At 42.1% G+C, this 16419-nt stretch overlaps 1 protein-coding gene across 5 annotated transcripts in view; it reads left to right on the forward strand.

Annotated features, from left to right (window-relative positions):
• MPHOSPH8 (M-phase phosphoprotein 8) overlaps positions 1 to 16419 on the forward strand; it is a 51127-nt gene that overhangs the window by 19827 nt on the left and 14881 nt on the right. For 2 of the 5 annotated variants that reach the window (XM_059903224.1, XM_059903222.1), the window contains exons 3-6: positions 4938 to 5792; positions 7805 to 7904; positions 10640 to 10897; positions 16274 to 16399. In XM_059903224.1, the coding sequence (XP_059759207.1) occupies positions 4938 to 5792; positions 7805 to 7904; positions 10640 to 10897; positions 16274 to 16399 (1339 nt within the window). The remainder of the gene's footprint in view (positions 1 to 4937; positions 5793 to 7804; positions 7905 to 10639; positions 10898 to 16273; positions 16400 to 16419) is intronic. The other 3 variants (XM_059903225.1, XM_059903223.1, XM_059903227.1) reach the window with 2 other exon arrangements.

Raw genomic sequence — 16419 nt, forward strand, 5'->3', positions numbered from 1 at the left:
TAACATGTTCCTCTGTCCCCTGTGTTCTTGTGAACCGGTAGCTAGATGTAGAAGCAGGATTGCTCTCGCGTTTATTGGTTTATTTATTTATTTTGCAAGGATGGTCATGAGTGGTGCTATAACACATCAGAAGGCCCATCTTGTCTAGCTGACTCCTTTCCAGTGAGATTAACAGGATCATTGAGATTAGGTGTTTTCAGTCTGATCCACCATTAGAAAACTCACATTTCGTGTGTAGGTTTTAGGAGCCATTGATGATTGTTGCCTAGAACTATTATTTCATTGCAGGTTGGAAAATAGTGATTTTCTAATTCTGACATTCCTTCTGCCTTTATTACTAACATCACTGGGAAGGTGATTCTGAGACGCTGTGGTCCTGACCTGACTCTGGAGTGGGGAGAGACTGCTGGCGGGGAGAGGTGAGGGGCTGAATTGAGGTGGGGAGGTTGGAGAATTGATGCACATAGGATCGGTGACTGAGCTGATGAAGGAAGAAGTGGTGTCAGAGATGGCTCAGGTTACTGGCTTGGGAACCTAGATAAGTGATGGTGTTATTCAGGGAACAGTTCCAGTTTTGAACACATGAGATTTTAGTTAGTTACTTGTCATCCAAGTGAAGATGGGCAGTCTCGCATTGGCAACATGGGTCTGAGTTGAAGAGGGAGATCTGGGCTGAAAATATAGAGTGGGGAGTTGGTGGAGTGTGCAGGATAGTGTTTCTTATTACTGTGTTCCAACTAAGAATCTGATTGATTGTAAGTATTTTGAGAAAATAATTCAGTTTTAGAATTCTTGTTAAAAATTTTTTTGAAGTAATATTAGTCATACACCTAGCAAGCTTCGTTTATTCTTCCTCTTTTTCCCCCCTTTTCCCTTTTACCAATGCAGAAAATTTAAGTAAAATCAGGCTATTCTGCTTGGAAACGAGGAGGTCAACACTAGCCTTTAGGAAAATGGTTTTCAAGAAGGTGGAAGTCAGTTGTAAACTCTTCAGGACTGAGGGAAATTTGAGAAGGTAGAGAAGTCTCTCTTACAGAACTTGCTTAAACCAAAGGGGTAGCTTTCAGGTGAGCCTTGAGCGAGGTGCAGACTTTGCCTTTGTGTTCCTGACCATGTGTATCATAGCAGCACAGACCCTCTGCTGCATCAGGACTGGTGATACCTCAGCAGCGTGACAGCAGCAGTGCTGTTGTCCCATGCACAGCCGGTGCCTGGTGCCACCGTGTGGGTTTCCTGGAGGTCCTGGCGTGTCCTTCACCGCCCTCTGTCCTGCATGCGTTTAGTCTCCCGTCTTCGGTTTCCTCTCATCTAGAGCACTCCAGAGCCCTTTGCCCCCCTTTTAAGACTCCAGGCCAGTTGTTTTATAGAAGGTTCTTCACATTGGAATTAGATGAATGCTAATTAATGTTAAATCACAAATAGTATTTTTAAAATTGGAATTAGATGATTTGTAGATTGAGTGTAAACATTCTGGCCAATGTATTCTGTAGGTAAGGTACGTGACATCGAGAGATGAGCCATGTGTCAGTTATCTCATTGCTGATGTTAAATTATAATTATGTGATAAAGTGAGGCGCATCATTTTTTCTCCCCTTTTAAAGGTACCTTTTTCCCTTGTAAAATAGTAAGTAATCTGACAATAAGTAACCTGATAGTAAGCAACCCGATTATAAGTAATCTCTGAGATGGTGAGAATCACTTGTTCCCCAACAACCTCTCATCCATGATTTTAAAATACTTTGTAGAATCTTTTTTTCTTTTTTTAAAATTTGTATTGGAGTATAGCTGCTTTACAGTGTAGTGTTAGTTTCTGCTGTGCAGCAAAGTGAATCAGTTATACATATACGTATATCCACTCTTTTTTGGACGTCCTTCCCATTTAGGTCACCACAGAGCACTGAGTAGAGTTCCCTGTGCTCTACAGTAGGTTCTCTTCAGTTATCTAGTTTATACATAGTATCAACAGTGTGTATATGTCAATCCCAATCTCCCAATTCATCCCACCCCCACCCCCCACTTCCCCCCTTGGTAACCATAAGTTTGTTCTATACATCTGTAACTCTGTTTCTGCTTTGCAAATAAGTTCATCTGTTCCATAAAATACTTTGGAGAATGTTGCCTTAATTAGTTATTACTGTGGTGGCTTCCAATAATGACTTTCTGACCCTGTTATTCCATATTTTTCATTTTGTACCCCATAAAGAGCAGCTCCTTCCACCCCCTTGAATTTTTTAAATACCAGTACACACTCATGGGATCTTTTTATTTAATTACCGTTGTTGTTTACATTAATGCTAAAACGGTCCCACATTGGCTCGTGAGAGCCCCTTTAGGCCAGCTCCTGTGTCCTCTTGCTATGTCCCTGTCGGTTTTGGGCATGTCTTTGCTCTCTGGCACAAGGTGTCCCAGTAGCATGTACTTTCCTGCTCTGGCCCTGATATCACCTATTTTCCAGGGAATCCTGATTCTTTTTAGATGAGAATAGAATTTAGAAACCAAGATGTACTTATTGCTACTGGGACATCATTATTTTCAGGCCCTTTAGACAGAGATAAAGGGAAAAAATACATGTTTATTTGTTTTAAGTCAAGTTCACACCGATGTCTGTAATTTCGGTCCATCACCTCAGCGTCCTCCTATCATTCTCACTGTCCGCAGTTCTGTCTCCCTTTTCTTCCATGAGAACTCTGGTTCTCATCAACATTATATGTACTCATTTACTGAGTCCTACAATAATTAGAAATCAGTTTCAGATTTGCTATGCCCATTCTACTGTAAAATTCCAAAGTTATTTGCAGTTCTTTTTGTCCTTACAGTATATTCACTTCCCGTGTTGATTGTTCTAAAGTTACTTGGATTAATTCTTTTTTTCTTCTCTGTGGTTATCAGTTTGATAAAGAGGTTTATTTGTTTGTTGTTAATTAGGACCTGTTCTCCCTGCCTTCCTTTCCCTCCATACCCAGTTTGAAGTACTGCTCTCTAATGACAAATCTGAGTTTCCTTCTCTTATAAATGACTTAGCCTTTTTACCTGATGCCTCAAATTTTTTATTTTCACTCTTCTGTAGAAACCAAAATTCAACGGAGGCAGTTTGAAGATCTAATTGGCTTTATCCAATTCACGGATTGGGCAGCGTCCCATCTAACAAAGAGAAGGATGCTCCCAGGAGCTGTATAAAAGGGAAGGTTGTTTCTGGCAGAGGAGGTGGGATGAGGAGGTTAAAAGAGTGGATGATTTCAGGCTGGGTCACCTTCCCTTAGGGGGAGACTGGGGGTCTTACTAGGGAAGTTACCTCACTAGTCCTGACCAGGAAATTCCAGACTGAAGGGTTTAAAATTCCAGTCACGGGAGAGGTTAGGCTTTAGGTCTTGGTGGGCTTACAATGAGTGACTACATTTGGGGCCTCTTGGTTCTTTTTAAAGTAGGCGTGTCTTTCGGACATGCTGTTGTCCTTTTTAGGTTAGTTACTCTATTCCTTAGTCTGTTTTTTTTTTTTTTTTTTCCTTAGTCTGTTTTTTCTTATAACAGTTTAGTAAAATATTCTATCCTAATCAATTTCTGTTGCTTATATTTATGTGAAATTTCTTCTTCTGAGATCTTAGAAGGCAGAGGAGGAGAACAGGGTAATCTGTTTAGCTTCATGGCTGCTGGGCGACCTTCTTTACTGTGTTTCGGAGGGTTGGACAGTCTAGCCTTAGACTCCGTGAGGGCTTTTCCGGCTCTGCTTTTGCCCCGCCACCACCACCACTTACGTCTGAATCTTCTGTTTTCTTTCTTTCTATTTCTCTGTCCTGCTTTATTTGGAATCTGGTCTCTGCAGCTTCTCACTGTGGGTCTTGTCCCGGCCATCCTGGCAGGGAGCATCCCCAGGGCCTGGACCAGCCCTGCACCCTCTGGTGCCCAAAGCTCCTCCCCTTTCAGCTGCTCCCCCCATGGTCACCTGCCAGACTTTTCAGTGATTTCTCCCATTTTCATTGCTGCCTTTGCTTGCTCTTGTGGAGATATTCATGCTACAGAGGTCTTACGGCTATTAGTAGTTTGTCCCTACCAGCTTATATTTTGGAGTTCCTTGGGATACTTGGCCCCCTAATTGGGTTATGGATGTCGTCTGTGGGGGGTTTGTTTTGCTTTCCAGTTGCTCTGTCTTTATGAAGCGCTGTAGGAGAAGTCAGAAAGCTTTGCCGATGCCACCACATTCCGCTACCTTAGTAACCTTGGTGGTGGTCTTTTAACTTCTAAAAACACACCTATCTTTTCTCTCCCTCCTTTCCTTCCCCAGGTCATTTAGAAGAGAATTTGGGGAAATGGGAACCGAAAATGCTTTGCATAGTGTTTTTGTATCTATACGGAGACTTTATTCTAATGGGGTTTTGTTTGTTTGTTTAGAATAGGAAAAGATATTTTCCAGAGGAGATATTTCAGATTCTGCATTACACAAACCAAGTCAATTGGGGAAGTAAGATTTCTTTTCAGTCTTGCTCGTTTCTTATGTAAACTGTGAAATGTAACAGCAAGTTTAAAGATATTCTGGGATCCAAAGTCTTAAAAAAATCTTTGCGTTTGGGTTTGTAACTACTATTTTGGCATCCAGTAAAGTCTGTACAAATTACTTCCTTGGTGTTTCTGGAAATTCTGAAGTTGGAATCATGTGCAACCCACCATACATATGACTGTTGGAACCTACAGCAGCGTTGACATTTTCTGTCCCTCTGTGTTTATCTGTTTCCTTAAACTGACCCTTTTCGTCACCACCAAGACCTATTTGTTAAATCAGAAATATAAGTAATATTGTACAACGTTAATTCACATAAGTAATTTTAAGGAGTTGAGAAACTGCTTGGAGAAAAGAATTCCTACCAGATTTCATTAGTACTACTGTTCAAAACCTTTTAAATTACTATGTTAACGAGTATTTAAATCTTTTTTATACTTTATAGAGACTGCCCTTAAATAATGACATATTTGAGGCAAACTCTGATAGTGATCAACAAAGTGAGACCAACGAAGACACTTCTTCAAAGAAGAAAAAGAAAAAACTAAGGCAAAAAGAAGAGAAAAGCCCAGATGATCTGAAAAAGAAAAAAGCAAAGACTGGGAAACTAAAAGATAAACCCAAACCAGACCTGGAGAGCTCCTCTGAAAGTTTGGTTTTTGATTTAAGGACAAAGAAAAGAATTTTGGAAGCCAAAGAAGAATTAAAGGAGTCCAAAAAGCCCAAAAAAGATGATATAAAAGAAACTAAGGAGGTAAAGAAAGTTAAAAAGGGTGAAATAAGAGACTTAAAGACTAAAAGAAGAGAAGATTCCAAAGAAAACAGAAAAACAAAAAAAGAGAAATGTGTTGAATCTCAGGTGGACTTCGAATTGAGTGTCCTTAATGATTCCCCTTTTCAGGAAGAAGACAGTGAGGATTTACATTCTGACAACAGAAGCGAGAAGCAGCCAATTAAAGCTGCCAAAGATAAAGCAGAGCCCGAGGCGATTCAAGATACTATTTCTGATAAACAGCAGGATGGCACTGTAAGTGCTGATGAGGAGGATGTCAAAGCAAAGAGGAAAAAAAAGAAACTGAGAAGGACAGAGGAACTTAAAGAGAGCAAAAAGCTAGAAAACAAGAGCCTCTCAGAGAAGAAAAATACACAGAAAAAGCAAAGGAATCCAGACAAAGGCCGAAGTAGCGCTGAGTTAGATAAGCCAATGGCTGCCTCCGCCCCAGCACAGAAGAGCTCCAGACCATGTGTGGAGGAGAGAGGCTCCAGGCCCGCAGACTCCCCGGGGGAGGTGAGTACAGAGGTGAGTACCCAGGGCAGGGTGGAGGGGATGGTTTGATCTGATTGAAGGACTGTAGCTTACATCTTACACAACACACAAACGTTCAGATCAAGCTAGCACTCTTGGTTGGTCAAGAAGTTTCACAGATAATGAAGAGGAAACGGTAAAGCTGCAGCAGACCAACCTCATTTTATTGCACTTCACAGATTGTGCCTTTTTTACAGATTGGAGGTCTGTGGCGACCCTGCGTCGAGCAACTTCATCAGCGCCATTTTTCCCACAGCATCTGCTCACCTCGTGTCTCTGTGCCACATTTTGGTCATTCTTGCAGTATTTTAAACTTTTGTTTTTTGGCCACCCCACGAGGCATACGGAACTTCCCCAACTAGGGATCGAACCCGGGCCCCCTGCAGTTGAAGTGCGGAGTCTTGACCACTGGGGAAGTTATTACTGTAGGTGGTACAGCGTTTGTGATCGGTGATCTCTGATGTTGCTATCGCAGAAAAGGCTGAAAGCTCAGATGATGGCTAGCATTTTTTAGCAGTATTTTTTTTTTAATTAAGGTATGTACGGTTTTTTAGACATAATGCTGTTGCACACTTAATACTGTAGTATAAACATAACTTTTATATGCCCTGGAAGGCAAAAAAAAATTGTGACTCACTTTAGTGCAATACTCGCTTTATTTGCAGGGGTCTGGAATCGAACCCGCAGTATCTCTGAGGTGTGTCTGTGTACGAAGCTTTTCTACCATTAGGGAGGTAATAGTGTATCAGGAGGAAGAAATTCTCCTCTCCCTTCTAGGTTCGTCTGGCTGGTCTAGAATTAATTGACATGAGACAGATGAACAGGGGGAAAATCAAACAGAAGTTTAATAACACGTACGCATGGAAGAGACCCAGGAAAACGGAGTAACTCGCCAAAACGGACGAAGTCCTCACCTCCTGTACCGTCCTCAGCCAAAGACCAAAGAGGATGTTGAGGATGGGGAAGCAGTTAGGGGCAGCGACCAGGCAAAGCACAGTAGACAAGGGCGGGGCGGTCACACAGATGGAAGTCCTTTCTGCTCCACTGATTGTCTCTGGAGGTTTGGGAGACACCCTTACAAACGGAGATTTCCCTTACAGATGTAAATGTTTCTCACAAGAGGGTAACTCCTACTTGGTTTTCAGAGTTTTCCCCATGCCTGCTGTTTCTTCAAAATTAACCAGCTTAAAAGAAGTAATACGCCCAAGAGACATATTTGGGGAGGCAAATTCTGCTCCCCTACAAGCCTGATTGGTGAGAGGCAGTTATAAATGCTGATCATCCAGCTTTTGAACCACCCCAACAGTCTCCAGACTTGCTTTCTTTTGGACTGACCGCAACTAGAAAATTGGGGGCTAATTTGTGAACAAAAGTCAGGGGTTTTTAGAGGAACTCAGCTACTCTGTAGCCTTGTGAAATAAAGCTTATAGCTTCGTCAGCTTATTTTATTAGCTTTTCACATCTTACTTGTATGTTCCCCCTGTTGTCTCAAGACTATACCACTTGTGGGACTTCCCTGGCGGTCCAGTGATTAAGACTCTGCTCTTCCAGTGCAGGAGGCATGGGTTCGATTCCTGGTCGAAGAACTAAGATCCCATATGCAGCGTGGCGTGGCCAAAAAAAAGAGAAAAGAATATACCACTTTTTCCTTAAATAATAGCACAGAGTGCGCTAACCTTGAGTCTTTAAATTCTTGCAAAGATATATTTAATAGAGCTTATCTCACTATTATAAAAATAATTTTATATGTTTTATTTTTAATAAAAAATTATTCAAAGAGAGTGAGGAAACTTGTTGGGTTTTGAATATGATATTTTGTAAATTGTCGAAGTTGAGGGGTAAACTTGACTGAGGGAGCAGCTGATGTGAGGGCAGATGTAGTCATCAGGGGCCACGTGCACAGTGCACAAAAGGGGGGCCTGACGCCAGGAACCTGTTTTCCAGTTTTCAGAATCGGTGTCAGCTCTTTCTGTTCTTGTTTTGGGTCTTACATGTGTCTTTTTCAGGAGAAAGAGACCAAAAAAAATGAACCCAAAGAAAAATACCCGAAAAAGCATGATTTGGACAAGGAAGAAAAAGGCCGAAAAGAGCCCAAGGCATTAAAGAGTGAGTGTGAATACTGACATTTGTCATTTACATGGGTCTTTCAGACAAGGAGTCTAGTTCATTGTGAAGACAGACTCTCTTTTCTAAGCTGCAAGGTCACAGAGCTAGAAAATTCGTTCACTGGTAGCCGTATGCTACTTTTTGTTTACCAGTTATCTTAGTTAATTATGTAATAATTTATATTATTAATATAATTAACTCCCCCCTTCTGTTCACCTTGTTCTTTTTCCTTTTGGGTATGAGATAGAATATATTATCTTTATTTTTATTTATTTATTTTTTTTATTGAAGTATAGTCAATTTACAATGTTGTTTTAGTTTCAGGTTGGGAATACATTATCTTTAGAGAGATAGGAGATTAGTTATGACAGAAAAGTAAATAAGTATCTCTTTTATAGTAGATGCTGAGATAAACTACTGTTTAATATATTTATTTATATATTTATTTAGCTCTGTGTCATTTGTATAAATATAATGAATGTACATTTGATCACATCAAGATATAGCTCAATTAAGAATCCATAGTGCATATTAGTACTGGAACAAGTTCTTTATAAAACATTCACCATTACAGTGTTTGAATAAAACTGGATATTTTAGTTCACACACCAGAAAGTACTTGGAACACATGTTCTCGTGGAAGCAGTGATTTCTAAGAGATGGATGATTTCTTGTGGGTTTTCTCCCAAAAGCTGTGTGTAACTGAGGTAATATTAAAAGTGGGTTTGGGTTCTAGGCCTCAGTTTAGACTTGGCAGTAAGCCTCAGGCTGAGGGGCTCTGGGAAGGAGCAGCCAGTGCTTTGATGGGTTGTGTGCAGGTGAGTATAGTGTAAAGACTGTACCTGTTCACAGCGATGCAACAGTTTTAAGCATCTATCCTTTAGAGAGTGATTGGAGATTCAAAATATTGTAAGATTAGAACCGGTTAATGACTTTTTCTTCGTCTGAGTATCTTATCTGTCAGTTTCAGGTACATTTTTACTGTGACTGTTTAGTCTTAAACGACTATTCGTTAAGTTCATAAGGGCACTCCAGGGAGTCTGATTTTCAGTATCCCTGAAACTAAAACCTGTCTGCTTCTGATCCAGGCCTGGTAGGGTGATGTGGCCTCACGGGCCTCACTGTGTCTGCCATTTTCAATTTTCATAGTCTGCTGACCGTAATCTTGCTGCTTATGTGTACCTGCGCTTATATCGGATGCTTGGCACCCAGCCTCCTGGACAGAAATAAAGCTGGGTTGTTGGGTATACTTTGGAAGTGTGCCAGAATTGATGAACGTGAGAGTCCTTACATTGCAGTATGCTGTGGTGCGATGGCCTTCAGCATCCTCTTCATACAGTAGCTTGGAAAAATGCCAGAACTCAGCTGCCATCAGATTTAAATATGAAAAAAAAGGACTTATCTGCAGAAAATAATGGAAAGAATGGTTAACCCTTTTATCTCTGAACATTGAATGAGATAAATTTCTAGCTGCTGTTCTGTATTTTTGTTATTGGACCAATGTTCTATATAAATAATTAGGATGTCACCATTTAATACTCAGAGTTTAAATATGTCTGTAACAATCAACCTCAGTACTGTCACTATACAATATTACCTTCTGCATATGTCAGGTACCTTTTTTTTTTTTTTTTTTTAAGTATGTCTTTTTTTTTTTTTTGGCTGCACTGGGTCTTAGTTGCAGCACGCAGGATCTTTAGTTGTGGCAGGCAGGCTCTTAGTTGCGGCATGCGAGATCTAGTTCCCTGACCAGGGATCGGACCCGGGCCCCTTGCGTTGGTAGCGCGAAATCTTAACCGCTGGACCGCCAGGGAAGTCCCCAGGTACTAGTTTTTAGTGGGGTATCTTTAAGGCACATAGTAGAAAACAAAATTGGTAAATTACTTAAGTTCCTTTCACTGTGATTTGGAAACAATAAATCTTTATCGAGTGAGAGCCTTTTTTGGACTAGCTTTTCTATTGAAAAAAAAAAGGTTCAATTTGTGTTGGTAAGGACTGCACTCATATTTAATAATGCTTGCTTTTCCGCTGGCCACACCATTTTGAGCATTAACCAGAGTACCTGTACTCTTAGCAAACTGTAGTTTATCACAGGTGTTTAAACTATTCGAAACAAGCCTGTGCAGTTCTTGAGGAAGATAAATGAGCAGTGACTTAAGAGTGCTACTGAGAAGATGTCCCTCTTTAACATGAAAGGATTGAGTAAAAAAAACCTATCCGCTATGTACCCAGAGTTTATAATAGAGTTTTTCTCATATCTTTAGTTAAAAGCGAGTGGATTTCCACAGGCGTCAGGTGCAGTGTGGCCAGGCCACAGTCAGCGTGCTGACACCCTTCCACCCCTCCCACTCTCCGCCAGAAGTCCTTTTTGTACAAGGTTACCTTCAGGATACAACTGGAGGCAGTTGTCTCAGCAGAAGGACAGCTGGTGGTGTGGCTAGGATTATTCTGAGGCTCGCTGTCTGCAGTGGCCTTTGTCAAAGCTGGGAGCGGTTCAGAGCCCCAGAAGAATAACCTTTCACTTTGGACGTCCTTTCTGAATATGGAGCAGCCAACAGAAAGACGAATGGAAAGAACTTCATGGCTGTGGTAGTCAACCTGACCAGACTTTCTAACCAAGGCAGATATTAGTAAGAATTAAGAAAATATCTGTTTTTTAAACACTAACCCAGATTTTCTTTTGATTACAACAGAAATTTGTGACTCATTTATTATCAATTTATTTTTTTCACTAGCATTTAAGGAAATCAGAAATGCATTTGATTTATTTAAATTAACTCCAGAAGAAAAAAATGATTTTCCTGAGAATAATCGGAAAAGAGAAGAAGTACCACCAGATTGTAAAGTCACAGAAGACCACAAGACCAAGGAAAACAAGCAGTTACTTAAAGAAAGGAGAAATACGAGAGATGAGACTGATACATGGGCATATATAGCTGCAGAAGGCGGTCAAGAGGTTGTGGACAGTACATCCCAAGCGGACGAGAATTCTGGTAGGTGTGTCCGTAGTCATTCTGCGGAGCGTTCTCTGTTCTGTGCACTGAGCTATCCCCCTCACCTTCCTCTCCTCTCCCACGGTCATTCTGATCTCAGGATGGAGTGGAAAACCATTTGAATCTCCTGAATAAATAACATTTTATATTGAAGACGTAGATTATTCTGTGATTACTGAATTGAACAAAAATTGATCTAGTACGCTCAGCACATTTAGAAATTATACAGATTTCTGGTTTGCTGCCTTACCTACTCTTGCCAAGCAGTCTGATGGTATATCTTACTAGATTTCTTTCAGAAAACTATCAAATACAAACTTACTTGTATTCTTTCCTTTTAACTTTGCAGTAAATAACACTTATTAAATGAGGTTAGATTGTAAGTGCTATCCTGAGGATACCGGAATTAGCTGAGGAGGGGGGAGGGCCGTGTATAGAGTACATAGGACAGTAGCTGCGGAGAAGAGTAATAAAAGGATAGGACAGAATAAACAAAAGAGGTTAATCTGATAAATTTTTGTATAACTCGTGAAACAGTTGAAGAGAAGTTCTGAAATATTTGGGATATATGGCAAAGCAGGTAGCTTGGGGGCCCTATTACTGCAAAGCAACTAGGCTCTGGGATACAGACAAGACAGGCCTCTGGCACGTTGCTGAGCTTGCAGGAGGCCGGGACAGTGCCTTGGGGCGTGGGGGGGTGGGGTGGGTGGGGGAAGTGGGTTGCCCAGAGGGCAAATACCAAATAGCAGCACAGCTGTTGAGATACCAAGCAATAAAGACTAGGTCCAGTAGGTGTTGGTCCAGCCACCTGGGGAGCTCCTGGGTGAAAGCTGAAACTAGCCCCGTTCACAGAGGGCAGGGAGAGACCCAGGAAAGAGGCAGCCACTCTAGATGGGGAGGTGGCAGGCTGCACTAGCAGGGAACTTCCGGGAGGCCCGTCTTGGGGGCCGCAGGATCTTAACAGTTTACGAGGAGGCCTTAGTTCAATCCAGGTGGTCTTAGCAGCTTTTACTCTCTCCAGGCTGTGTCCTTGACACTGTTGCTACTGTGGGAACAGTGGGCACAACATACAGCCCAAGGAGAGGGGAGGATGTGAGGGCCCCCCTCCTGGCCGGGGTGTGGGCGGTGAGCACCTCGGACCTTCTCCCACAGTGGAGCGTTGGTAAAACCCAGAAGCTGGTTCATTGAAAGACTAATAGAATAGAGCAGCCTGGGGCACCGTTAGTTAAGGGAAAAAAGAATGAAGACTTAAACAGTATTTCCAGGGAAAAAAGAGACGCCATTATAGATGGCGTCCAGATTAAAAAGATAAAAATTCTATGAGCATTTTCTTACCATAGATTTGAAAACTGATTGAAATGGGAAATTCCTGGAAAGATACAGTTTAACAAAACTGACCCAAAAAGAAATACAGAAATTGGATAGTCTTACTACTATTAAAGAATGTGAAACAGTAATTTAAAATAGTCTTACAAATTTAACACCAGGCACAGATGATTTCATATGCAAGAGTTCATCAAACTTACAAAGAAGTCTTCCCGAAAGCAGGTGGGTTCTGGGAGCCCATCATCACTTCAGTCCCCAAACCAGACAGAACTGTTCAAGGAGGGGAAAGGACAGGGCCGGCTCCGCTCACTCACGAACTCAGATGTGGAAACTCAAGTGAAACAGGAGCAGATTGAATCCAGCCACTTGTAAATACATAACTTCTTATGATCAAGGTGGGTGTTCCCTAGGAATTCAGTTGGTACAGGGAAATTGATTTAATAATCTTCTTGATTTTTAGAAAATAAAGCCTAGCAAGGGAGCTTTGTCAATCAGTAAAGAACATTAAGCGTTTGGCAAACATCTTTTGTAACGAAACATTGGGAACATTTCTTTTAAATCAGAAACAAGGGACTTCCCTGGTGGTCCAGTGGTCCGGTCTCCCAGGCCTCCACTGCAAGGGGCACGGGTTCAATCCCAGCTCGGGGTTCTAAGGTCCTGCATGCTGCGGCCAAAAAAAAAATGCAAGGGTGCCTTCTATCCCAACTTTCATTCAAATTATATTAAGGTCCACCCAGCACCGTAAGACGATGAAAATGAAAAACGTGAGCATTGGAAAAGAAGCCCCGTGTCCCCCACCCCACAAAAAAGCTGTTATCAGATGGTATAATATACGTAGAAATCAAACTTACTCTATAAAACTGTAGTAGGAGGTATACGCTGACTTGGCACAGGGAAGGTAGATTAGCAAGTCGCCAGAGCAGCACCTTGAGAATCGGATGCTTGCAGATCTAGGAACCAGACAGGTTGACTAGTGGTGACACATGGTGGGGGGGTCTTAGAGCAGGAGAAGGTGGGGGATGGCCCGGCTCAAAAAGAGAGGCGGCTCCCTCCATCCCCATGGGATGAGGGCAGCTCTTCCTTCACTGAGTCTGCTGATTCAGATGTTAATCTCTTCCAAAAACACCCTCTCAGACACAGCCACAAGTAATGTTTTACCAGCTCTCTGGGCATTCCTTAGCCCCTTCAAGTTGACACGTAAAATTAGCCATCACAGATACCAGTTTTTATAAACCTGAGAAAAAGCAAAACTAATGGGACATTTGTTTTATGATACATATATTTTGGCGAGGCTTTTTTTTTTTCTTTTTTTTTTGGGGGGCTGCGTTGGGTCTTTGTTGCTGCGCGTGGGCTTTTTCTAGTTGCAGTGAGCGGGGGTCACTCTTCGTTGTGGTGCACGGGCTTCTCACTGAGGTGGCCTCTCTTGTTGCGGAGCACGGGCTCTAGAGCGCAGGCTCAGTAGCTGTGGCATACGGGCTTAGTTGCTCCGCGGCATGTGGGATCTTCCCGGACCAGGGCTCGAACCCGTGTCCCCTGCATTGGCAGGTGGATTCTTAACCACTGCGCCACCAGGGAAGGCCCTTGGCAAGACTTTTTAAAAAGAAAGAATGACAGACTGACTGCTGTGTTTGGGGTGGGGAGGGGCAGATGGGAACAGACCATGTCCTGCACTGGTTCTGTGTTCAGGTAAGCGTTGCGTTCACAGAGGCTCACCTTGTAACATACATTCTTTTAGTATATGTCTAATTTTTTATTTAAAATACAGAAAAAGTTAAAACTGCCAGATGTTGAGTCAAGGTCCAGTACTTGGTAGGAATGAACAGAATGAACATAGGATTTAAACCGGTTGGCTGAGCTGCCACATAACCCTTCCGGCTGCTGTAGCTGTGTAAGCTGGAGGTGTTGTCTCAGTTCTGGGAGCCCTGCTCTGTGCTGCTTCCCCATCTCCCTGTGTCATTGCCCTGGAGTGGGGGGCCCAGCTGAGGACTCAGATACATGTCAGTGCAGACACGGCTTTCCTCATCCGGGACGCGTCTCCCTCACAGATTATTGGGTATGGATTGAATGTATTGACTCATGAGTTTGACACTCCTTTCTGAATGTTAGCTGCTTTTACTGTGTCCACTACGGTTGTTATTCAGGAGGTGAGGTATAGCAAGCATATATGTGACTTACTCAGAGCCATGCATGTAACGTGGAGCAAAGAAACAAAGGCTGTGCTGTTTCTGTGATGGGACGCTTTTAAATCCTTTAACTTTTTTTTTTGAAGTATAGTTGATTTACAGTGTTGAGTTAGTTTCAGGTGTACAGCAAAGTGGTTCAGTTATACATACATATATATATTCTTTTTCAGATTCTTATCCATTATAGGTTGTTACAAGATACTGAATATGGTTCCCTGTGCTATACAGTAGGTCCTTGTTGTTTATCTATTTTATATATAGTAGTTTGTATCTTTTAATCCCAAACTCCTAATTTATCCCTCCCCTCCTTTCCCTTTTGACAACCATCAGTTTGTTTTCTATGTCTGTGTTTCTCTTTTGTCAGTAAGTTCATTTGTATCATTTTTTTTTAGATTCCACATATAAGTGATATCATATGATATATGTCTTTCTCTGACTTACTTCACTTAGTATGATAATCTCTAGGCCCATCCATGTTGCTGCAAATGGCATTATTTCATTCTTTTTTATGGCTGAGTAATATTCCATTGTACATATGTACCACATTTTCTTTATCCATGCATCTGTCGATATTTAGGTTGCTTCCATGTTTTGGCTATTGTAACTAGGGCTCCTATGAACATAGGGGTGCATGTATTCTTTCAAATTAGAGTTTTCGCCTTTTCTGAGTATATGTGCAGGAGTGGGATTGCTGGATTATATGGTAGCTCTATTTTTAGTGTTTTGTTTTTTCTATTTTTTGGCTGCTCCAGGTCTTAGTTACAGCACATGGGATCTTTGTTGCCACATGTGGGATCTCGTTGCCGCTTGTGGGACCTTTTAGTTGCGGCACGTGGGATCTAGTTCCCTGACCAGGGATCAAACCCAGGCCTCCTGCATTGGGAGTTCGGAGTTTTACCCACTGGACCACCAGGGAAGTCCCTATTTTTAGTTTTCTGAGGAAAACTAACAGCATTTATTGTTTGTAGACTTTTTGAGGATGACCATTCTGACCATTGTGTGGTGACACCTCATTGTAGTTTTGATTTGCATTTCTCTGAAAATTAGCAGTGTTGAGCATCTTTTCATGTGCCTGCTGGCCATCTGTATTTAAATCCTTTATCTCTTATCATCAAATATTTGATTTGCTTTTCACTTTTTAAACTAGTGCAGTCATTTTGAATTATCCCCAGATCCCCTCCACTGCACTGCCCATGGAGAATGAACGTTTTCAGCCCTGGTGTTGACAAGCCCGTGGACCAGACACATGAGGGTGGGAACGAGCGCTGGCTTCGTGCGTGCTGGGGGGTGGCTCGGAGCACAGGGCGCTGGGGGCGTCATGGCGGCGCTTCCAGGGGGAGAAGCCCAGCCGAGTGCGACAGGGCCACAGGCAGTGGCTCTTCTTTACTCACGGGTCTGGTCTCTGCGATCAGAACGCTTGTACCTACACGGAGGCGGGGAGCAGTGTAGAGCCACCGCTCCTGTCAGGTGGTGCAGTGCAGTTGACGCTCTGCGTCTGGCCCTTCCGGATGAGGAGGGCTGACCATCTGTCCAAGAAGAACGGCCGAAGAAAGAAATGTTAGAGCTTCCTTGTACTGAATCCTTGATTTCTCGCTTCCTTTCAGCTTCCAAAATTCATGTTATTATTTTACAGTTAATAGTATACCTATTTGTCTTGATGCCTTTTCGTGTGTGACCTCTAAAAGTGGATAATTCGTGTTACTTCCCAAAGAAAATCAGAAATTTAACTAGAGACTCAGTTACATAGTGACGTATGTTCAAAGTGTGTGTAACATTCTGATTAGGGCACCACATATTTAATAAAACAGCACTGTATTTTTTTATAGTCCAGAAAAATGTATCTTAATAAGGCTCTTCTGTGTTCCAGATGGCAGACAACAGATTTTGAGTTTCGGCATGGATTTGCAGTTGGAATGGATGAAATTAGAGGATTTTCAAAAACATCTTGATGGGGAAGATGAGAATTTTAAAACAGCCGATGCAATTCCAAGCAGTGAGTAGTTCTGGAATTAC

The sequence above is a fragment of the Balaenoptera ricei genome, chromosome 18 (assembly GCF_028023285.1).
Source record: "Balaenoptera ricei isolate mBalRic1 chromosome 18, mBalRic1.hap2, whole genome shotgun sequence".
Taxonomy (NCBI): Eukaryota; Metazoa; Chordata; class Mammalia; order Artiodactyla; family Balaenopteridae; genus Balaenoptera; species Balaenoptera ricei.